At 36.0% G+C, this 24808-nt stretch overlaps 1 protein-coding gene across 2 annotated transcripts in view; it reads right to left on the bottom strand.

Annotated features, from left to right (window-relative positions):
* ncam2 (neural cell adhesion molecule 2) overlaps positions 1 to 24808 on the bottom strand; it is a 182308-nt gene that overhangs the window by 31160 nt on the left and 126340 nt on the right. For both annotated transcript variants that reach the window (XM_046845810.1, XM_046845811.1), the window contains exons 2-8: positions 16149 to 16223; positions 13951 to 14157; positions 9438 to 9581; positions 8938 to 9072; positions 4930 to 5047; positions 3730 to 3890; positions 1491 to 1636 (exon numbers count right to left, since the gene is read on the bottom strand). In XM_046845810.1, the coding sequence (XP_046701766.1) occupies positions 1491 to 1636; positions 3730 to 3890; positions 4930 to 5047; positions 8938 to 9072; positions 9438 to 9581; positions 13951 to 14157; positions 16149 to 16223 (986 nt within the window). The remainder of the gene's footprint in view (positions 1 to 1490; positions 1637 to 3729; positions 3891 to 4929; positions 5048 to 8937; positions 9073 to 9437; positions 9582 to 13950; positions 14158 to 16148; positions 16224 to 24808) is intronic.

The following is a 24808-nucleotide window of genomic DNA, read 5'->3' as shown; positions in this document are numbered from 1 at the left end:
CTTCTTTTTGTTGTTTTATTTTTATCCTTAATTCCATTTCTTTTATGCTTAAATGCCGGACAGAAGTAAAAAAAACCCATAAAAGTTTGGTTTAATTGATTGCATATTATGGTGTAACACCAGTAAGTGAAATCAAAGGTTTTTCAGGCAAAATATATTTTGTTGAATAATTTAGCTTAAAACTATATAATAATAATTATTGCAATATACACATATACAATATACATGTCGGCAGTTCAACACTGTTCCTTCCTTGTACCACTTTTGATAGATACTGACCACTACAGCCCACAAGAGCTGCAGTTCTGGAGATGCTCTGACCCAGTCATCTAGCCATCACAATTTGGCCCTGGTCAAACTTTGTCAAACTTTGACAAACAAATGCTTACGCTTGCCCATTTATCCTGTTTTTAACATGTCAAATGAGGACAAAATGTTCACATCTTGCCTAATATATCCAACCCACTAACACGTGCCATGATAAAGAGATAATCAGTGTTATTCACTTGACTGGTTATAATGTTAAAATGTCTATATAACTATAACTATAATAATAACTATAAAGTTTTTGCATCCTTTATTAATTTGGTTTTCTTTATCTAGTTTTATGACATAGAGTAAGATCCGATCACATTTTAGGTCAAATTTATACAGAAATACAGGGTTCAGAAATTGCACTGTAACTATACAGCCATATTGTGAATTCAGTTATACCAACAGGGGGTAACTGGAGGTGCTTCTTCTTTGCAATACATCCCTTCTTGATTGCTCTTTACCTTTCCCATCAGGCAGGCCATTTAAATTGCTTGCCAAGCAGTCGCTGCTAGATTAAGCATGGTGGCAGGGTATTTTATAAAGCTCCTGTCAAAGATCCACAGACTGCTTCACTGAAAAGCAACTCCATTTACCTCCATTGTTGCAGCCTAACAACTATGCTTTTATGGCATTCTAATGCCCTTTGACAGCTCCTCTTCTTGTCATGTTATCAGACTCGGCGTCCCTGTTGAATTAACTATTGTGCAGGACGCATTTTTATTCAGTGCAGACACAGAACATGGAGGAAGAAAGTGAACCAGCTCCTCCATGCAGCACTGGTCACTGGTGACTCTAACAGTTCTGACCAGGGTTGGTGCATTTAAAAAAATGCAGCTCACACATTAGACAATGAGTGCATCAATCAATTGACATGCCTTCTCACCAAATTGAAAGGCACAGAATTTTGTGAAACATTGGGGAGCTATATTTAAATATGCAAAGACAGTACACAGCAAACATATTCTGATGCAATGAATACATCATGATTACTCATTTCTCGTTTGTATTTCACAAATTTATATCATGGCAGGTTACATCAGACTTTTTTTGATGGTCTCTCATGACTCACTATAGAAGCACATTGCATTATTGTGTTTATTCAAAACAAATGACTGCTTACCATTATCAGGTTCAGCTGTACCTCTACCTGTATCAGTGCCTGTCTAGAGTTTTACCTTTTTTCCATAAGAGAAGCTCAATCCATCGCTGGCTCTCCTCCAGGAGATCTCTGGCAGGGGTTCACCCTCAGCTTTACAGGAGATCATAGCAGCACTACCTTCCACAGCTGTTACATTCCTCAGCTTAGTGATATGTGGTTGGACTACAAGCAGAGTAAAACAGACCACCCATAATATAGTTATATGAAGTATACAGTAAAACACGTGATTTAAACAAGAATAAGCCATGGAAATGTTTTGAAATGTTTAATGTATTGTACTATTAATAATATAGACAGTTGGCTGTCAACCGTTCTGGAGGCACCACACATGCTTGAATACACACACATACAAACACAATTACTTATGCTTAGATGATGATGCTTTTTTGTGGGATTGTTGATTAGGAGATTAACACTTTCCTGCTCAAAGTGAGCAAAACTGCATTGCAGCATTTACCTTAAACAAACATAACAGGCTTTCTTTAACAGATCACTATTATTATCATAAAATATTTATATTTATAGCCCCTGAGATTGCATCAATACACATGAAACAGTCCCATGGGGCGGTTCTGTTTTTGATATGTCTCCTGATATGTTCAAAATAAATTACTCCAACAACGAAATCTTGCTCTTGACAGTACAAAGATAAATCAGAGAAACTGTGTTTTCAGTTTAGACATTGTTCATTAGTGTGCAAAACTAATTATATGATCAGATCAGAAAAATAAATGGCTGGTGTCTAATGTTTGACAGTACTCAGTACAGAGAATAAATGATAACTTTCAAACTTGCAGTCCTATGAGACTATTACAGCATGTCAAGGGATTTCAAACCTAAGACTTTCATATGCACATTATTAAATTGAGAAATAGGTCTTATTAGTATGAAGAAATAAAACAAATAAGATAAATGTTAAGTTAAAACTACGTTTCCCATCACCCTTTGCTAACTAAGCTCCCATGCAATAAATAGGCATCATTGAAATGAACTATCTGAAGAATGTCGAAGAATGTCCTTTGCTTGCACATCGAAAGGATTTTGATGACTACAGAATAAATCTCCATAAATTTACATGAACTGACAAGCTGCTATCTGAATAATCTGAGAGGATGCTGGCAGCTTCATGAAAACCTAAATTGAAATTCTTGGCCATAAAGAGTGCATCACCTATTTTCTTAAATTATTTTAAGAACCTGTTTATGGAAGGAAAACTGGAAGGCTGAATGTGGTAGGATGATGACAAAAAAAAGAATAAAAAAAAGTCCTCCTGCTCAGCAGAATTGTCTCTTCTCTATTAAGAATATATAACGTCTATGGACGCAGCAATATTTTTATATTACCTGCGTTGTGTTATATACACATATACACGTTATGTAACATATTTAACTACACAAGCAGATGTATAGCCATGTGTACCAGCTGAGCACAAGCTTTATTGTAATTTGATTTGAATGTAAATCGCCAGTATATTCAAGTCTAACAACTGCTATAAAAGGAAGAGATGTACAAAATGGCATAGTTCAAATATAGCCTGAAGTTATAACTTTAAAGATTTACATCAAGCCCCAAGTAGGTGCAAAATTTGCTGTGAATAAAACGATTTTAAGCAACATGAAAAATTACATTTATACTTATCTCATTTGTCTTGGCAGACCACAACATAACAATATGAAAAAAAAATGAAAAAGAAAATGATATTTGTCTAAGGTGAATATATAAATAAACAGGAGTACATTTATTACACAGACAAATGAAAGCAGACATGAACATACATGTCTTGATCATGTAGTATTCTCTCCTTAATATATATCATGCAAATTGAGTGTCTGAGTGACTGTTTTGATCTATCAGTTTTGATCTATCATCACTTTATTTTAATAGTGTGGAAATTGTTAGCTCAGTGGTTAAGATGGTAGACTTTTGATAGGAAGGTTGTAAGCTCAAATCCTAGAAACATCAATCTGCCACTGCTGGGCATTAGCTAATTGCAAGTAGCTCTGGGTAACAACATCTGCCAAATACAACAAATGTAAATGTTACGCTCTACTAATTATATGTACCTTAATTGGTAAGAATGGTTATATTTGGTGCCACTCTTTTTACATCCTGACTTATAATATTACTTATGATAAACTTGACATAAAAAAAATTCAATTTAGAAAAAAATATGGATTGATATGTTTAAAAGATTGTATTGCCCTATTATATCGTCATAAATATTTTTTTGCACGTGTACCAAAAACAGTCCTTACCGAAAACTTTGAGGAAAATTTCCCGCTGCACATCGCCAGCCTTGTTGGAGGCCTTGCAGGTGTAGGAGCCACCGTCGTCCTGCTTAATGTTGTGAATAGTGAGTGTGGTTCCGCGGGCTCGCATTACATACTTCTCTGACTCTTGGAGTTCAACTCCCTTCCTACCAGACATAAGACGGCAAACATGTCTAGCCTGGTACAGAAACATTACTACTCTGAATGCAAAAGCACAAACAATAACATAGCATAAAGTAAAAAAAAAAACAAACACAAAAACACAAACAAAGCAAACTACATTTCAAAATAGCCATGTTTTATTCAGTTATTTCTCTACACATTGTGAAACGTAAACATATAAATCAAGCTCTCTAGATAAAAGTGTGCACTAGCAATTGAGTAGTCTATTAAATTCAGGATTAATACTGTGCTAATGCTATAGGGCAGGATGATTGCATTGTGAGTAGTATGATATATAACTGAACTAGTCTTGTTCATACAATTAAAGTACAGTCATGGTTATAATAAGGTCAGAGCCTTTGGAAAAAAAAACCCTGCAAAAAAAACCCAAACAAATTACTCATATTTTATTTAACTCTAATAATGATTACAAATATATAAATAAAGTCTACCTGAAATACAATTGAAATTTAGGTTTTAGCAGGTGTACTTTAATTGCCAATGCTGTCTCAGTGTCTCCTAGCGTTTGGTTAGATTCATTCATAAAAGGTCAGCATGCGCCAGTTCTTGGCACCAATCAGATTCTTCTTCTTCTCTTGCCAATCTCAGTAGACGTAATTACAGTGATTGAAGGCCTGTAATTAACATGTTGGGTCGCCTGTCACTCAAAACCCACACATTAGAGGTGAAAAGTATGCATTCAAAATACAAATGTGTATTATGGACCTTTTCCTGCTACCCAATTCTATCTCGGATTACTCAGATCATCTGGCAAAAACTCTTATCTCCTATGAGAAAAATATGTTTTATGGCACAAAATCTTTAAGTTGGAAACTCTTTATTTTTGTTTGTAACAGAACAGCACATTTAAGTGTTTCTTAACATCACACTCATTTATTCTAAAATCCAGGCAAATAAGCTGATTTACACAGGTGGGATTTCCTGCACATTACCACTGTTTATGGTTTTAGGGTGTCAGATGTAATAAATACTGTAGGTGTGTCAGGATGCAGTGGATTATACCTGTGCCAGGTAACATTAGGTTCAGGAGAGCCGTAAGCCCTGCAGGTGAATGTCACAGATTCACCATAGTCTGCTGTAGCATTGAAGGACTGCTGTGGAACAGACAGCACTGGAGGAACTGTGGGGAAAGACCCAGATTGCCATTAAATATACCTGTTACTCTGAAAAAAAAAAATTACTTCTCTGTAAATATCTGTTATTAAAAATAAATCTTGTAATTGTAGTGTCCTTATGTCTCATTAAAGTTATAATATAAAATGTTGTTACTGTGTAAAAATAATTATTATACTATTTTAATAAAAACTCCTGCCATCCCAGTAAATTAAATGAAACTTTTTTTTTAAAGACAGTATTGGTTTAACACCTAGATACACATGTAAAACCGCTGCTTTAAGTCATCATATTCCATGCATGCATTATCAACCTTGACTTGACTGCACTTTAAAATAACGCTGATTGAGTAAATAAACAAAAGCACTTTCTAGCTTTAAATCAATATTTCCTATCCAGTTCAGTTTATTATATTGTGAAAGGTTAATGAGGAGGACAAAACGTCAAGTGGTTGGTTAGCCAAATGACCTAAAAGAATCCACATTGACATTCTGATAAATTAGCCACATATTCAATTATTCACAGTGATACAGTATGTGCATAAGTACTCCTTAAAATAATGTAAGAAGATTTGTTTTCTTTTTCTTTTCTTTTCTTTTCTTTTCTTTTCTTTTCTTTTCGCTGTGACCAAAGATGTTTGGACACATGACTGGTCATACCCCTGTGTGTTTAGTGAACATCCCATTATAGATTGAGTTTCCTTTTGCCCTTATAACAATCTGCACTCCTGAGAGAAGGCTTTTCACTAGATTTTGGAACGTGGCTGTGCAGATTTTTGCTCATTCATTCACAGGAGCACTAAAGGTTGGGCACTGATGTCGGGCGAGAAGCCCTGTTGTGCAGCAATCATTCCAGTTCATCCCAAAGGTGTTTCAGTGAGGTTGCGGTTAGGGCTCTGTGCAGGCCACTCAAGTACTTTCACACAAACCTTTGCAAAAAAAATAAAAATCGGTTGCATTGGTTTATAGTATAAAACTTAAATATGTTTATGGTGGTTAGGTGTTTTCATATGTTTGGCCATATAGATTACAAATATTAGATCTTAGATGGAATATGGTGCATAAGAAAAACGTTTATGCACAACAAACACATAATTGAGAACAATAAATTTTTTTTTTAATATTTTTCTAACCTTTTATTTTAACACTAGTATTTTGTTAGCAAAGCAAGAATTTTTAACATATTCTGTCACTTGTCAACATATACTTACCTGCTTTGTTTTATTATTCATTACTGTTTTTGGTTGACAAATGTTTGGGACTCTACCATCTAAAATGGATGTCATTTTGAATTATGCTCCATTTAACATGTAACATCATTTAATGGAGTATGAGCTTGGGTAAAAAGATTAAATTAACAGAATGTTTTATTCATGGTCAGTATCAGGCTGCCTTGGCAGCAGATCGGATCAACGAAAACATCCCTCTACTCCTTTATTAGACACCAAAAATGCACACCCTATTTTCTAAACAGAACACACATAATGGGACACCAAAATGCACACCCTGTTGACTAAACAGAACACACATAATGGGTCATTCTTTAGAAATGCACAAACTTCTGCCAGTCTTGTCTAAATTAATCCACCAAGTCTTCCTGAAAGTTATTATGTGATAGAAAATGCAATCAGTTGGTGATGTATGATTGTGGTGGAGAAGGCGTTTAGAAGGAAATTGTGAAAGGTAGGCTACAGGATGATAAGGAGAATTTCTGTGACAGGGGCCCTTTCAAAGAGCAGTGATTGCAGATTAGCTGACAGCAATGGTTCAAGTATTACTCTTATAATCAAATCTTTCTTTACAACAAAGCAACACTGCACACAGATTTGGTCCTCTGCTTGTACACTTTTTGTGTCACCCCACTTCAATACTAATAGACTACTTACTTACTTACTTACACTAAATGTAAATCAGGCAGTTGATATGCCATTACAAACACACAAACACACATGCATTTAAATATTTTAACTTTACAATACAAATGCACTGTGTAAATAATTAATCAAACCTAACTGTATAAATACCAGACTTCCAAATTTATTGACGAATTATTAAAATTCTATGTACTAAAGGGTCACACTGACTATCATCCATAAAAATATATCAGAACGCATAAGGCATATGGTACCAAGGGAAGCAGAGAATGCAGGAAGTAGGTCAAACTAGTCTATTTCTTTTTCTTTTTTTTTGTTGCTAAATGTAATACTTAAAAGAATCATTTATATAAAACCTTGGGCACACATTCCATGCATATTTCCGTGTCTTTCATGTGTATTTTTTTTCAGATATTGGTTGCTTTGTAATACTGCCGTTAAATTATACTGCCATAAGAAAAATCCTGCAAGCTTCCAAAGAAGACAGAAAGTGCTTTAGTCAATTACATTAGTCAGCTGATTATTATTGCTTGATTATTGCTATAATACAAATGTGAAATATGTAGATGAAGTATACTTGTATATCACTGGATGTGCATTTCTTTCAGATAATGAGAGGAGTGTGCTTAATTGGATATCCTCGCAGCATGTCTACACACGTGAATATATCACTGCCTCACTTTTGATGCATAAAAATAGAAACTGTGGTTATTAATGTTTTGTTTTTTGTATGTTCAATACAATGATTCACATCATTGAGAGTGTTGGTAAGTATTCTGAAGAAGCTTGGCAACCAGAGGCTTTTGTTTTGTAAAAAAGTAGAACAATTTGGAAGGCCTAAGGAAATCTAACATGTCTATACTAAAATATCGACTTAGAATACTTAATAGTTTTCCTATTGAATAATGCCACAAAGACACACAGGAAATGCTGAGACATGTAAATAAAACACACTCTACACAGGGTTTAGTCAGGCAATGAAACAAAGTTCAAGCAGATTATAATTGACTTTCTTGCCAATCAATAGCCATTTTCCAAAGGCTATAATCTAATTGATCTCATTCCCAGATGAAGGAACCCAACTGGAACAGTACTGCTAATATGAGACATAATTGGGCATAAAGACATCAAACCAGGTCAGTGAAGCATCTGGCTGAAGCTTATAATGCTCAGCAACTTTAGTCATTAAGCACTGACCAGCTTGCCATAAAAAAAGGCAATTTTACAGTTTTGTGTCTTTAGTTACATGTACATGTTACAGGGAAAAAATACAATATATATTTTTTATATTAAAAGAACATAAATCAAGCGAATACATAAAAACAGAAAAGTCTTTGTGTTTTTTTTTTGAGTATTATTCCTATGTCTCAAACTGATTCAGCCAGTCTAATACGCACAACAGCAGCCACACTAATATGTTTACACGGAGTGCAGTGGTGGCTGTACGTACGGTTGCTTCATTTGTTTTAGGTTAGCCTCTGATGTGTGTTGTCATGTCTGCCAGATTATCAGCCATGCCTCATTGAGCAACCTTATTAGATCAGTGGGAGAGATTTCAGCAGGGTGCTATAGAGACTCTGGCCTATGTTCACCCTCATCACATCAGACATAAAATATCATGGTTAATCTCTCCATATCATTGCAGCTCATCTATAGCCAAAACTCCAGTATCGTTTTTATGATGGCTGATATTTAGGAGGTCTTGGTCTTTTACACAGAGCCATTTTTTGAGAGAGGAAAGCAAAATCAGCAATGAGTAATAGCATAGAATGCAGAAACTGAAATTACAATTATATTAACCATGCTGTAAACCTATTTTTTAGAAGTAATGGCGCATTGTATGCCTATTGCCCAAAGTACTGGAAATTGCACACACAGACAATAACTTAGCCTGAAAGAAAACTACAATTTTGTGACTTTTTTGCTTTTTGCGCTCTATGCACACCATATTTTTTTGCCAGGCATCACTATGAGCTTTCACTGCACATCCATTATAGCACTTTGTCTGTGATGGAAAAACTCACCGTTGACAACCAGGATGATATCTCTGAAGTCAATCTCACCCCTGGCCTCCACTCGGGCTTCACAGCGGTACACACCCTCATCTGCTTTAGTTACTCTCTGAACTTGTAAGTTGTTGTTTGGGAGAAGCTGAAACTCTGAAAAGGATCCAATGCAAATTAATGAAAGAAATAAATACATTTTAAAGATCAAAGGTGCTTTATTTAATGCTGAGAATAGCATTTGATTACAATACAGTCATATCAATAGCACAGTTTCTAAATCCAAGGATAAAACCTTCCATCAAACCACTTTAATTTTACAATCTAAAAATAGTCTGCTTTGAATTTGGAGTCAGTCCTAATGGCAGAATAATGAAAATTATCTTGAGACTTTTTTCTATAATACATTACTTTTTGAACTTTGAAAACATAATTAATCCATTGCAGATTTTTCTTTCCTCTTAAAGGTTTTTTCCTCCTTGCAAAAAGCACTCATAACAAACCATTAAAAAGGGACTCACTGTCAGTGTCCTCAGTGATCTCCATATTATTGTAGTACCATGCCACCACAGGTACAGGGGAGCTGGTGACATCACACACAACCTCAGCCACATCGCCCTGCCGGAACTCCTGAGGTGATGGCACCTCCCTAAAAGTTAGTTTTTCTAAAACAAAAAAAACAGTACAGACCACTGATAATTCAACCGAATAAAATGTGCTCTTAAACTAGAAAGGATAACAAATGGTTAAATGTGCTGGACTGGTGTCTGTGGAGGTCCTTTAGGTCTATGCTAGTCCTTTCAAACTTGTGCTGGAAGCTACCCCATTAATACCATAATGTCTCTAAAAATATAAAAGTTAAATATGATGATTGTTGACTTCATGTGGGCATCTAGTGTTTGCCCTCCACTGCACAGCAATGGTGCAGAGGTGAAGACAGTGAAACAAGCTACACATGCCCCCAACACCATCTGCTTGTCTGGGATGAAGAAAGCCACGAGCAACCTTACTTTCTGTAGAAGACCAAAAACCAAAAACCCCCACTTCCATCCTTTTACAGTGAGACTATAGATATCATTCTGACCAGCTGTTTCAATGTTTGGCTTGGCAACTGCACTGTGGATTGAAAGGACAGCTAAGAAGATCATTGTGGTCTCTTTTTTCCCATCACTTAGACTTTCTTACACAAGTGCTGCATCTTCAAGTATTTCAACATTGTGGATGACCCACACACCCCTCTCATGAACTGTTCACCCTGCTGCCATCTACCATATGGTGTAGGTGAATCTGTGCCACCCATAACAACCACTTGGATAAATCAAGACCCTACCCAACACACACCCTTGAATGATCACACACCAATTCAATGAGCACCTGAAAATTACAAGCATATTTTGCACTTGAATATGTGCGTATTTATTTATACATACATACATAAAAATATAAAATATAATTAATTTTGCACCTCATGTAGTCATATTTGCCATTCTCTTGGATTAGTGCTCTATAGTTCATTACCATATAAGTTTTACAAGTTCTAAAGAGGATTCACAATAAAACCCACTTGTCTTGATCCTTTTCCAAGAACACTGAAAATGGCGAGAATACAGCTAGGAGTCCATTGCCAGGCACAGACTAAAACATTTCATCTTAATGAGTTCATGAAAAGAAGCATGCAGGCTCCTTTATATCTGCACAATCCCTGACTTTGATCCACATTAATAAATAAAAAATCTAGGAAAATGAGAGCAGGAGACATGTCTACTTCAGTTTTTGGAACAGTTCCAGCAAAGATGACTGAGTCTAGTTAGCACATTGTCTATGATTATTCACAGTTACACAAGTGAGAATTAGTTGAGATATTCCATTAAATCAGTTTTTCACACACTAACAAGTGAAGCGCTCAGTGTGCGTGGGAAAACGTAGTACATATCAGCTTCTTTCCCTCAAACAAAAAAAGGAAATGCTTAAGGAGAATGAAAAACTTCATCAGTCCCACGTCAGCACATCAGCTCTGTGTATTGATCTGTGAATCACACCTGTTTACACATTTCCTCTGCTCAAAATATATCTTCCTGAAGAGCTTTTAGTAAATTCCAGGCCTGTTACAAAATCCAAAGTGCAGAAATAAAAGAGGAAACGTACACAATATTTCTGGATGTTTCAGAGCATTCTGTTTGTAATGCGCATTAAAGATTGATAAAGATCAACTAAAATAAGGAATCTTTAACATGATGACTTCCTCTTCCTTTTAAGATATTTTCCAAAATGCCTTTAAATCCAATATGTTTCTTTTGAATGTTTCTAAATTTTGCACATTTCTTCCACATTCCCATTTAACCATCTCTTTACCTACATTTACCTTGATGCCATCAATTTTACAAAAACGTACAGGAAATTTGAGCTGGATAACAGTGATCTTGCTTAAAGCATTCTGTAGCCACTGAGAAAATGTCATTCTGCCATGACTTCCATATAATGGCTTCTCATTTCTGTCCCCATTTCTTCACCATGTCATTTCTCTCGACTTCTTTGTCTCTTTTTTCCCCTCTTTGTTTCATTTATCCTTTCTCACTCCCTGCACTTGTCATGTGCCTCAGCTGTTTAATTTCTGGAAGAATTTAATTTAGGTTTACACGAGCCATTTTATCAAACATCATCAAATGAAATTTACCATTTAAAGTGTTTAAGGTTTTCTCAATAGAAAGATTTTATGGGTTAAATGTAGTAATATTTCTTATGGTTTAAATATTTTTTTTGTTTAAAAGGCAATGTTTACTGCATTGCTTTATTTGACAGAGGGTGAAATATGTGCTGCTCCTTAGATTTAATTACACATACAACAATACATTTAGATGCCACATGCCTAGATATTTTATCAGGTACCGTATGCAGGACTTGTTCTTTGAAAATACACAATTCAATGTTTTATTTGTCAGCCCCTCTGTTAAAGGAAAGGGTCCATCTCTAAAAAAATGCATTATTTGGATGTTAGATTATTCTTAGAGCTAACTACTGTCAGTGACATGGTATTGATGTCATCGTGGTATGAGTGTGTCACATCTGGCTTTAGAATAGACAACCAAAAATATCCAAGCACCAAGAAAAATGATTTGGTCAGAAATTGAGATAATAGGCTAGAGGATGACACATAATGCTGCATGGAAAAATATATAGATTTGTATTTAGAGTTAAATAAAACGTGTGAGGTCTCAGTGCTAAATTGTGCACACTTGAATTTAGACCTACAGTTGATACTATTCAAGGTGTTATGTGAGAAGTTCTGACATAAGACATTTAACTGCTTGATATTAGATCTAATGAGGAGCTGAATATAGCACCTCTGTTGGAATGTTCACTGAAGTAACTGAAAAGTGTTGTGCTTCTCATTTATCTATTATCATGTCAGTGATGCTTTTGTTAAAACGCATTTTTAAAGGCTATTAAAACACACCATTGCAGATGCTTCTAGTGCGAAACAATGTGGAAAACCTAGAGGTGTGAACTACATGTAGGTAGTTTTAGTTAAACATTTGATTATTTGTATAGTCTGAAAACCTACAGAGTAACCTAAAGTATATGGTAAGTGGGGGAAATTACCACAGTGTGCATGTAATGAAACATGTCAGGTCTTATCATAAAGTGTTTAAAATGCCAGCAAAGTAGAAACAAATATCCTTGCTGTCATAAAAATATATATGTGCATCAGGTTGTAGGTCCAAATGGTAAAAATGGAGCCTAGACCTCCAAAATGCTAAGAACTGCCTCTGGCAATAGATTTGTGAGAGTAAAGCTGTCATTTATCAGTGGATAAAATGTTCTCAGGGCAGCCTGGAGTCAAACGTGACCCATATTCAAGGAGACCTGCAAGTACAGTCCACCTATAAAATTGTGGCAAGGTGAAAGAAAAAAAAATTAAAAGTGACTGACATCTGAGAAATGACTCAGAAACTGAAGGATTTAAAACTGAGTTTGTCAGGAGTCTGCAGGAATGTGTTCTAACACCGCTAAATGAAATCCTGCTTTCCAAAACTCCACTAGTCTCATCAGCTTTATTAATACCGGTCCTAGATGTGTGGTAATAATGCTCCAACATCAAAAACATGTTCATTTAGAGAGAAAAGAAGAGAAAACAAAAGTAAGGGTAATACTGGTTATGGGTTAAGGTGTTTGTAGATATTGAATCAAGCCTTATATAAAGTCATACTTCATATAAGGGAAGAAAAAAATGGCATGAGCTGTGCATCACATGTATCATAGGCATCCAGCTTTGCTTCTAAAAATGTGTGCAGTTGGAAAGAGAGGCTTTGTAAATGCTTCAATAATCATGCCTGTACCTAAGTAATAGATGTTCAATTTTACAACATGTTTATTACAACATCTAATGTGGCTGACACGTCTATTGTATTTGTGATATCTACAATTAGTGCCATTAGTGAAGCCACATATTGTTCAAGTAAAGCAATACAATTAAATTTAGCATCCGCTTGGCATGGGTATTTATTTATGCTTTTATTATGTTGTCACTAGAAGGGAATGTGGGCAAACTATTCTGAAAGCTTTCTCACTAGGAAGTCTTGCACCTCACTAGGCCACTCTGCATGCATAGAGCGTATGTGACAGCATAAAAAAAATCTTTTTTCCACTGAAGCCCAGTCTGACATGTCACAGAGCTCCTGCCGTACTCCCACACATAAGATTTAACCAGGATTTAGCCTGGTCTCTTATTAAGTTTCTCTTTAGCATGACCCAAACTACCTGAACAAACTGACACATTTTCTCTGCCAAGCAATAACAGTGTTCATTATCGCACTGAATAAAAATCTTTCAAATCAGCTGTGTGTGTGTATGAATATGAATTGGGTTAGTGGCATCTGCATTTCTGCATGTCTAGCAGCAAACATGCTTTGGAAGATAACTATTAATTTAGCTAAAATGTAGGAATTTATATAGGCGTAGGTGTTAGTGTAGTATTATTCTTTCTTCTATCAGAGAAAGCTGAATATGTGAGTGCTTGTGTGTGTGTGAACTCACGGTAAATCTCCAGGACCACTGTGGCCTCTCGTGTCTGTCCTTGTGAGTCAGTGGCTTGGCAGCGGTAGATACCTGCGTCCTCTATGTTGGCGTTGTAGAGGGTGAGTCTGGAGCGCACTCCCTCATTGTGCAGAGCGACTCGTGGGGATGGCACCATGCGCTCACCTTGAGGGTTATACCACTCCAGGCTGATGGGTTCTCCAATCACTGCACACACATACCCCACAGTACAAAATACTTAGGAAAATTCTGTCCCATCCTATTGGTCATGTGACTTCCTATCCTAGTGCTGACATGAATCAAATCCATCTACCAAAATTACAGTTCAAAGGTAAAAAACAATGAATGACTTCTATGTTTTCATTGTCAGTTTAGATCTACAAGAGACAAAAACACTGGGGAGGTGCATTTTCTAAACTGAGTTCATAAGTCAGTGGCAGCACAATGTGTGGTAGCAGTGTACATCCAAACCACCCAGTAGATGATGTTCCACAGAAGATAATGAGGAGAGGTGCTCTGAGGTGCTATTAATCTTGTTGTACTGGAAAGTCATAAAAAGCCTCAGTATGGGGCAGCACTTCCACCTGGGGGTATCAGTTCAGGAAGAGAGAGAGGTAGATGGGTTTGGGGCAACCTAAGCCCACAGTAAACTCAATGAACTCATCATGGCACAGGGAGGGGGCATACAGAGAGGTCTGCAGAATTTTTCTTCTTACCAAAATGACAGCTATACAGTTACAGAAATGGAATCTGAATTGTGGGGCGATCTTTGATGTGTGATAAAAATCTCACAATTCTATATTGACTCTCTAGAGAACAGCACTCTACACTCTAAGTTTCTATAAATTGGGTATACAAACTTTCAAAAACTGATAAACTAGCACAGCTACTACTTGCGCTACAAGGTTGAATTATTAGCTTAATAAAAGAAGCCTGTATTGCATTTTGCCTTTTTTTGTCTCAAGACAACAATTTTTGTACATGTTTTAGTGCGCACAGGACCAGTGAGAAACATTTGCTGAAATAGACTCAAACAAACAAAGATATAAAAACAAGTCTGATAGGGTAATATTCTGATTTGATCATTTGTTATGCATTAGGCTGATTAAAACTTGCTAAAATAAGCAGACTCCACTGTGCCATGGAGACTTTAGCTATGCAGGAGAGTGTGATAGAAAGCAGAGAAAAAGAACATGTTAAAATATGGTAGTATTAAATCTTCTATTTGGATGCAAGTGTGATGTATAATCATGCTCAGTGTGTACTGTGTACTGAGCTCACAGGGTATAAGCAAGAGAATTTTTTATCACTCTAAATAAAAGCTAGAGCTGCACCAAACTCAATTTGACAACACAAAACCTCCTCAGCATACTTTATTAAGGCATGAATGACCGATTACTCTACAAACTCGTATCCAAGACGTTTCAGGTAATAAAGCTGAGCTCTGAGCCATGAGAGCTTGTTCAGCCTGCACTCATGATGCCTGTTTTAATCACAAAGTTATTCACATGCTTTTAAACATACATGTAAAATAGGGAAACCTATTACATGTAGATTACATAAGCCTATACTAATTTGTAGCCTGTAATTGCATCATTGCTTTTCTATATGTCCCTCCTATAGCTAAAACTGTTTCCACTTCAGGAGGTTGACATGCATGTTTCAAGGGCATGTGAGCAGCTACAGTGCTGCAGACATCCAGCCAGGCAAACTAATGAGTTGTCACTTGGCGAAGGACCGGCACGGGTCTGCATGCGTCACCCTGTTAGGGGAGGTTAGAGAGCCTGGAGCTCAAAAAGCCCCACAGCAGCTCGGCTTAGTGAACACACACACACACACACACACACACACACACACACACACACACACACACACACACACACACACACACAAACTGTCTTACCTCAGTCCCCTTTTCCACCAGTGGTCATCCATACTGATTTACCACTTCCTAGACTAAATGCTCCAATAAAAAAAAATTAAAACAAATAATGTAACCCTAACATGATTAGGATTACCAGCAAAGTCTTAAAAGTGACATATAATATTACCTAATTACACACATTCTTTTATATTCAGTGTTTGTCTAAATAATTAGAATGCACCCTTTATAATTACTAATACAACAAACCCTAACTCCTGCCTGCTGGTTCACATTTGCATATTCATTTTAATGAACAGAAGGATCTCTGGCTGACCTGTGCATGTGAAAAACTTCGACTCCCCGACGCTCAGTTCTACCTTCTTCAGAGAGATGGAGACCTGTAGAACACCTATCAGAGAAACAGATAAGAGAAGAGGTCATGACAAATTCATCACACAGACAAAACAGAGAGCTGAGATCCTATGAGAAAAAACACCAAACCACTTGCTGCATGTAAAAACTATATATGAACCAGAGATGAGAAGCAACAGATAAGGAGTACGATGAAGAACTCGGTGACATAAGTAGAGCAGAAAAAATTTAGAAGGTGTTGAAGTGATAAAGCTTTAATCTTTCTTCTTTTTTATTCCTGTGTGTTTCTTGCATCACTATTTGTCAATGGATTTAAGGATCTTTTTTTTGTCAAGATTTAAAGAGAACAAATGAGTGGTGGTCTGCTGTGCCTGGTGGCATCATCTTGAATTAATCTAGATGATTCATGATTCAGAGAGAGAGAGAGAGAGAGAGAGAGAGAGAGAGAGAGAGATGGTATGAGGGTGTGTGGGTGTGTGTATAGGGGTGGGGTGTTTGTTAAGGAACATAGTACCACTCATTAAAAAGTGTGGGCTGCTCAGGTGTGGGCTTAAGTTATTAATGTATAAGACAGCGTGCAATGGAAATTTAAGTCTTTTAGCTTCGGGAAATTAAATAGAGAGAAAATTTCAAGTTTCAGGTCAGCTAGCTCTTTCATCAGAAAATTACTCATCTCCTTTGCACTAGGGCAAAGGCTGAACTAGACAAATATTTCTGCATGCCATACACATATTTTCTTACATATATGAAGATATAAATGAGAGTGCACACACACTCACACACACAATGACTGCTAGGCTTGGCAATCAATAGCATTTGACAAAATGATTAATTACAGCACCGTCAAGCAAGAAGCAGTCATCTGGTTAGAGACATGTCTGAGGGTATACATTAGTGCTGCTGCCCAAAGCAACAAATTTATATTTACAATAAGCAATACTCTACATGTACCTATTTATTTTACTCTCTTAATGCTGAACATCACCCTAAGTCATTTGATGCATAGCCATCCTCAGGCAGGACTGAGAACAGGAGCTGTTATATCAAAGACGTTATCAGTGTTACCACATGTTTTACATGTTCTTCAAGTGCACATACAAATACAGTAATGGAACTGTAATAAATGAACATTAGGTGCCACTCACAAACTTACAATTTTAAGGATCAAACTTATATATTTTTGTATATACGCTTCATCTCTGTATAGCTTTGAGACAATGTCCATTGTTAAAAGCACTATGCAACATAAATTGAATTGAACTGAACATAGAGTTACGGGGTATTTTTCATATATTGCACTGATTTTAATTATTATTTTAATGAAATAATTAAATACAAAAATTTTGTCCAGCTGATTAGCAGGAATATATACATAAAATAAATCCAATGCATGCGATAAACAAACCTACAAATTTCTATATTTTTTTTAATGCATATTTTAAAACCATGCATTAATCAATGAGATGTTGGTATAAACCTGAATGAGTAAAGGCTAATAAAGACATAGAACTATATTATTTTTTTCCAAACTGGATTAATTAAAAACAATATGAAAAATCTATAATGGGAAAAAGGGACACATTAACCTTTAGCTACACTAAGACATCTTTTAAATTGTATATGCTCACATGAGATGACACACACATTTGTCCAGGAGAGGACCTTCCACTGACATGAAAAAAAAAAAAAATAATGCTTTTCTCACTTGGACAAGACAGATGTCCCCACAATGTTAAAACATCAGGAACATGTATGCCAATTAATATATAAAACCTGCACATAGATAAAGACACATGAGTAATGCTTCTGGGTCATGGGTTATATATAAATATATATACAAATGATATATAATACAGCACACAGCTGCACAAAACCATGGACACACACACACACACACACACACACACACACACACACACACACAGACACAAACACACCCACACAAACACACAAGTAGTGTTTCTGGGTCACGGGTTATCTCTGACAACATTCCTGTGTGTCATCAGTGGAACTTATTAGTAATTAAACTAATTAATTGTTCAATATTCTTATGAGACTATGCCTTTTTGATAGCCTCCATGTCTGTTAGCCAAATAATCTAATTAAACAGATAGGGATCACTAGTCATCATAGCCGCAGCCAGCCAAACTGTGGTTTTACTACGCTTATCTAAGCATGCTTAAACTGCTAGAGTTCAGACAACAAAGGCAACAAAAATCTTCCCTGATAAATTAAATAATAAAAAAGTACACAATGTCAATAATATTACATGAAAAAATCTTACTAGCTGAAAAAAGTGTGACTTAAATAATGCTAACTATCTCTCATACAGAGTAAAGATTTTGACTTCTTGGATGTTGATGCCAATATTGCCCACAACACTGACACTGACTAATGCTTATTATGGGACTGTGGTTTAATTACTATCTATCTTACACACATATATTTATATATTTACACAGATTTAAATTTGATGCAAATTAATTCCTAGGAATTAGCACTAAATCTTGCAGTGTATCATGCTCTATGACTCTACTATCTAGACACGATATCTATGTTGTGTCTGGTGTGTGTAAGGTTTAATAGATGTAGTAAATCTCCTTAAGACATTCCCTAACTTGCTGTAGTAGTTTTAAAAGAACTAATATTATATGCAGATATATTCCTTTTTTCTCATTAATTTTTAGTCTCAGTCAGAAATACTGCATACTGTAGGTCCTGTCGCGACACAAATACAAATGACCTATACAATTACCAACCAACCTTCAACTAGATTTTTAAAAATTCACAGCTTTATACTTTACAATGGCACTGTGCTGCACTTTTCATTTTTAAAACAATTTATCACAGGCATTCAACCCACTCAGTGCTGCTGAAAAGGTTTTACTGTAGGATTTAATCAATTCACTTAGAAGTCGATGGCACGAAACAGCAGAAATTACAAATGGTGTTCTCCAGTGGTCTGTACTATATTCTGCTTTCACATATTGCATATATTATTTATATATATCTCTCAGGTTGTTTGAAGAATTGTAAGTATACTGTACCCTCCTTGCAGCTCTGTCACATTGAAGAAGCTAAACAGTTAGCTAACAATCACACACAAGCAGTTTATCAATAATGGGCAAAACAGTGAGGGTCATGTTTTATAATGATGTCACATGGTTGTTATGCATTAAGTTATTTCAAACGCACCAGAGTCTTATGTTGCATTGGGTATTTATGATTCCAAGCTACACACTGTATTTTGTAGAATCAAACAAAGAATTTATTCAAGGTATAGTTTTATTTGATATACAGTACATTTTCCTCCTTAATGTGAGATAATAAATCCAGACAACACTTAGACAAATCTGCTCTTGGTAGCATTGACATGCCTGCCATCTCTGTGTAGTCGTTTGCCACATAACTTGGTATACTTGTACAATGAATGAATTTCATGCTGTTGGAACACAGAAGCAAAAGCAATCATTTCTAAGTTCTAAAGAAATATACCATACATTAAGAACATAAATCACAAATACAGAGGAATCAATCTTTTATTTTTTAGTAAATTTGTTCGTGCTTTTTAAAAAATATATAAAATAGACCATATAATTCTTCAGAAGTTCTCTTCCATACATGTTTACATGTATGGAATGCTTAAAACCCTGAGATCATAAGAATAAAAAAAGCCTTATACAGTACATTTAGTACAATCTTTAAAAAGATCACTGTGAGTTTATTGTTTTTTTTTTTTTTTAATAAATATTTGAATGTCATTATGGTTTCTTGCTAGTACAGTGGAATGTATTTAACATATTCCCTTAAGCACAACAAAAACTATATTTTGATTATTTTAAAAGCATGGTTTTAAATTAACCAAAACTCAGAATCTGTTTTTTCCCCAAACTGAGTGAGCCTGTGCACATGATCATTTGAAAGAAAAAAATCCGTATTTTTTGCATATTCATTGTAAAGATTGCATAGTGCAAAATTCATAATGCAAAATTATTTTCTTTGCAAATCCATAATGTACATATGTTTGAAGCTGAGTTGCCAGCATTGTTGAACTAAATAAAACACTGGTTGCAATAAATCAATAAGAAATGTTGATTTCCTGAAGTCAGTTATTCAACTGCAATTAATTCAAGTAGACAATCTGGCTAAAATACACTAAATCCCTTTTAAGTATTAGTGTTCTAGGTGGTATGTGACTGAAAACAGTAATTAGGCAGGCAGTAGTGTAATGCCTAAGTGTGACCATGTACTAAAGCATACAGATGCCAAGCTTCCCTAAAAAAATGCACAACACAAGTACTTAAACAATACATACTTAGTGTGAAGGTTGCCATTTTATGCAAATTGTTCCTTAATCAAATCATACACTCCATGATTATAAAACAACAAAGTTAGTTGCTGATTAGAACTTAACAAGGGCAAAATCTGCTTATGGCCATATACATACAAATTAAATATCACACACTAGCTGACAGTCATACAAAATCATGGACACACACATACACACACAAACACACACACACACCCACCCCCACCCACCTCACACACACACACACACACACACACACACACACACACACACACACACACACACACACACAATCTGAACTTACGAGCTCTGAATTCAGCTCTATGTATTGATTTGCAGTGACTCTTTTCTCTAAGGAGACAAGTGGGCACAAACCATCGAAAACAGAATGACCCAACAGCAAAGCAGTCTCACATTTTTTCCTTTGTTACACTTCTGTACATTTGGAATACTTTTAAAGCAGCTGAATATCAAATTCAAATGATATAACCTGTGCCATGGTGTTTAAACATTTTCTTACAATTAAATATTCAGAAAAATCCAATGCATTGTAGGAGATGCACAAACAAGCCGATTGTCAAGAGTAATGCCTTTATAACCAGACTCTTTAATTCCTCACTTAGATTTTCTGGGACATCTAATTCCCACTTCTCAACCAAACAAATTCAGAAAGATATTTTTTGATCATTAATCATGAAGAGTGGAGAATTCCTCTTTGTTTGTTTATTTCTTCGTATTTTCTCTGCCTAGTTAATTCAAAGCACTGTAGCACTGTGTACATTTGACAAAAATCTTTAAAAAGCACACTGAAATAACAGACATGCTTTTTACCAGCATGCACTCCAACATCTTTAGAGATGAGGGCACGATCACATTACATCCAATTACAAGGAGTGATAGGATATAACGCCTACTCAAACCAGTATGACTGTTAGGTCCAATACAAACTGAGACAATGCACCTTCAACTTAACATCACAGTATTTCCCTATCCGCTGTCTACCATCTTTAATGCAATAAGCAGCAGAAGATGGTCAGACTGAAAAGATGTGCCTCTTTGGTCTCTTGTGCTGCTGTTCTATGTCTTGCAGTTTAATGTGATTTTTCATAGTGTATATATTTGGTAGAGATATTGAGATCAAAGACTGGGCTCCCTGATGGAGAGGGGCCAAGGCCCTGCAGCTCCGAGTCAATAAACCACTGATGATGAGTTTGTGTTTTTCATTTGGCAGAGGTCACTCCCAAAGCACACAAAATGCACAGGGTAATTATGCCCCAAAGATAGCATATTGTATTCCTTTTTTATTATTACTTGCTCTTGTGTTACTATCCAGTACTGTTCCAAAAAATGTGTCATGAGTGTTCTATAAAAAGATAATAAAGATAAAGATTATCAAAGTTTTCACCAGAGGTACAAAGTCATATGTCACTGCAGTCTTGGCCGTAGGCTCATAATTTTTTATTAATGATCAGACAACAAATATGTATTTTTAACCACAGAATAGTTAAATAAACATTTTTATTAGTGGGCTGGGTAGTATATATGTAAGTAGTATAGCTTATAATTCAATTGCATAAATACTGCTGCATACAAAACTGCCATATGTTTTGCCTTTCATCACTTCAGCTAGACTAGGTTTTTAATCTATATATCCTGACTTAAAATGCAGAGGAATAATTTAATTCAAACACATTAAAAATATGAGTGTAATGTAATTTTGGACAGTAGAAAGTATTGTGGTGCAGTGAGTATGTAGAATTGCCTCCTCACAACTCCAGACTCTGACTGCATTTCATTGGCTTTGTACATGTACCCTGCACAATGACAATAAAGTTGAATCTAATCTAATCTAATCAATACTGAGAACAGATTGTTGACTGTTAAGAGTTTAGCATATTCTCCCCAAGTCTACAAGGGTTTCCTCCAGATTCTCAATTTTATTTAAACATGCCATTTAAAAATGGACATCACTATAAGATAAACTGCCTATATGTGTGAATGAGTGCCTAAACGTAGAAGAATTCTCCACCTTGGACACTGATTTCCATAGATCCACCAGGACCCTGACTGAACTAAAGCAGTTCCAGGGGATAAATGAACAAAGAAAACTTTGTTACTCAAGTAGAGTAACACCCCCACCACCTCCAAAAAGGATTACCTAAAAGAATTACTAGACTTTTAGATTGCACTCATAAATCCCAACCGCTGATTGCAATTCTTGGAGGCTCAGATCCTGCAGTATTTTTTAGGAAGAAACGTGACTTCAGATCAAAGTAAGCTTGGTGGTACACTGGTATTGGTTATCCATATTTCACACATTACATCATTATTGCATTTTCACCTGAGACAGTGCACCCCTTCTTCCCTTAAATCCTTTCCCAACCCCTCTAGAAACACACACACACACACACACACACACACACACACACACACACACACACACACACACACACACACAAACACCTAGATGTTAAATCCTATTAAACATTTAAGATTCAGGATTTTCACTCAGAACAACTGCAATGTGAGCAGATAAGAGAATGGTGGTTGAATTGTTCACATTATGAGAGGATCTGAAACTATAATCATGTAAGAATTGTGTCAAATTTGTTCACATTTTGTGATTGTAAAAGGGGACATATTAGTGTCAAAATTAACTAATTGTCTTTTAGTGTAGCCCAGGCTTTAGAGAACTATAGTAAATATAGTAACATAGTAACTACAAGATAACAGATTTGTAGCTAGACAAAAGTTGTAGTCAGTAGGATTAGCTTGCAATGTATTGTTCTTTTAGCTGATTTTCTTAGTTTTCATCAAATAGATAGAAATAGATAAAGGCAACTTTACTGTCATTGCATAGTACAGGTACACAGCAATAAAATGCAGTTTATCTTCTAAGAGAAGTGCAAATAGTGGCAACTTTGCAAACTGACAAATGCAGATACATTTTCAAATATATATTCTGCATGTAATGTATATATGCAAATATATGTTCAGAAAATAAATACTGTGTGAAGGCTATGGCAGTTAAAAATTGAAAAGAAGCATTTGAGGAAAGTGTAGGTTTGAGAGTAATTCTGATTACCTGACAAAATGATTGACGGTTGTAGGCTGTCTTCTGTTGACTAATCTCTTGTCTGCGCTTACGTCACAATACAGCAATCAGGAAAGGAACAAACAAACATGTGAAACTACTTGAGCATACACCGCAGGCCCTGCCTTTGGTCCATCCAATCAGTGTCCAGAATGATTGGCAGTATATCCCTTAAACTCTTATGAGCCTCTGCACCATAAATCACCCTGTGTCAGCAAGGAATTCTGTGACTTTGTCATAAATCATAGAGCAAAAGAGGACACATTCAGTCAGCATCATTATCTGCCCATGTTTTGTCAGGAAGATGGCTATTTTGAATACAGTGATTATGCCATGTCTAGTGATGGAGACCTCCTGAGGCTGATGGAGTGCCTCATTAATATTTAGTGACAATGTCACAGTACATGGCCCTGAGGAGTGTGTGACATGGTGACAGATCTGTGGGGAGTGCCAACATGCTGATTCCCACCCATCTCTTTCCAAAGATGTACACTACATACATCATAGAGCAACAATATAAACAGATTAAGTTATTTATTATTAATTGCATGGTTTGGGAATTTTAAGAACAATTTTAAGACTGAGAAGGAGGATTGTAAAATGTATTGATAGGTAACAGTATTAAGGAAGCCTGAAATGACAGTGTGTCAAAGGGGTATAAGAGAAAAAAGACTGGAGATGGATGCACTTGTGTTTGTCACTTAGACAGGACTGGCGAGTCTGAAAGAATCGCTCACTGTTGGTTTTGGACGTGAGAGGTTGACAAATAGCATTGTGGTTCTGATGCAGGCAAAATGACACTATCAGCCTCGGTGTAAGACACCAACTGTATGTCTACTGAGCTGACAGCTTAAGTCACTCTATCCCCACTGTGTTTGGAAAAGTGCTTTTCAATAGCACATAGATTTGCACATACCATATAGAGAACTTGCTGATAAAAGCCAGGGGGTAGAAGCTTCAAGCTTCGGCAGTTTTACATAAACATCACTGAAATGTTTTCCTTCTGATGGTGCAGATGATGGAGGATCTTCTAATATCCCTGCTGACCAATATACAGCATGTTAGCTCAGATAAGACAGGCAGGGCATTTTCAAGCAGCAAAACTTGACCATATTTGTTGAAGCGTTCTATGTTCGTTGTCCTTCAGTCGTGAAACAGAAAGAGAAACCAGAATGACTACTTAAATTCATCTTGACTCGGTAGTTGCAGGAAAACTTCA

Source organism: Silurus meridionalis, chromosome 3, assembly GCF_014805685.1.
Source record: "Silurus meridionalis isolate SWU-2019-XX chromosome 3, ASM1480568v1, whole genome shotgun sequence".
Classification (NCBI taxonomy): domain Eukaryota; kingdom Metazoa; phylum Chordata; class Actinopteri; order Siluriformes; family Siluridae; genus Silurus; species Silurus meridionalis.
The sequence above is the reverse complement of the archived record's forward strand: the minus strand, read 5'-3'. Positions and strand labels throughout refer to the sequence as shown.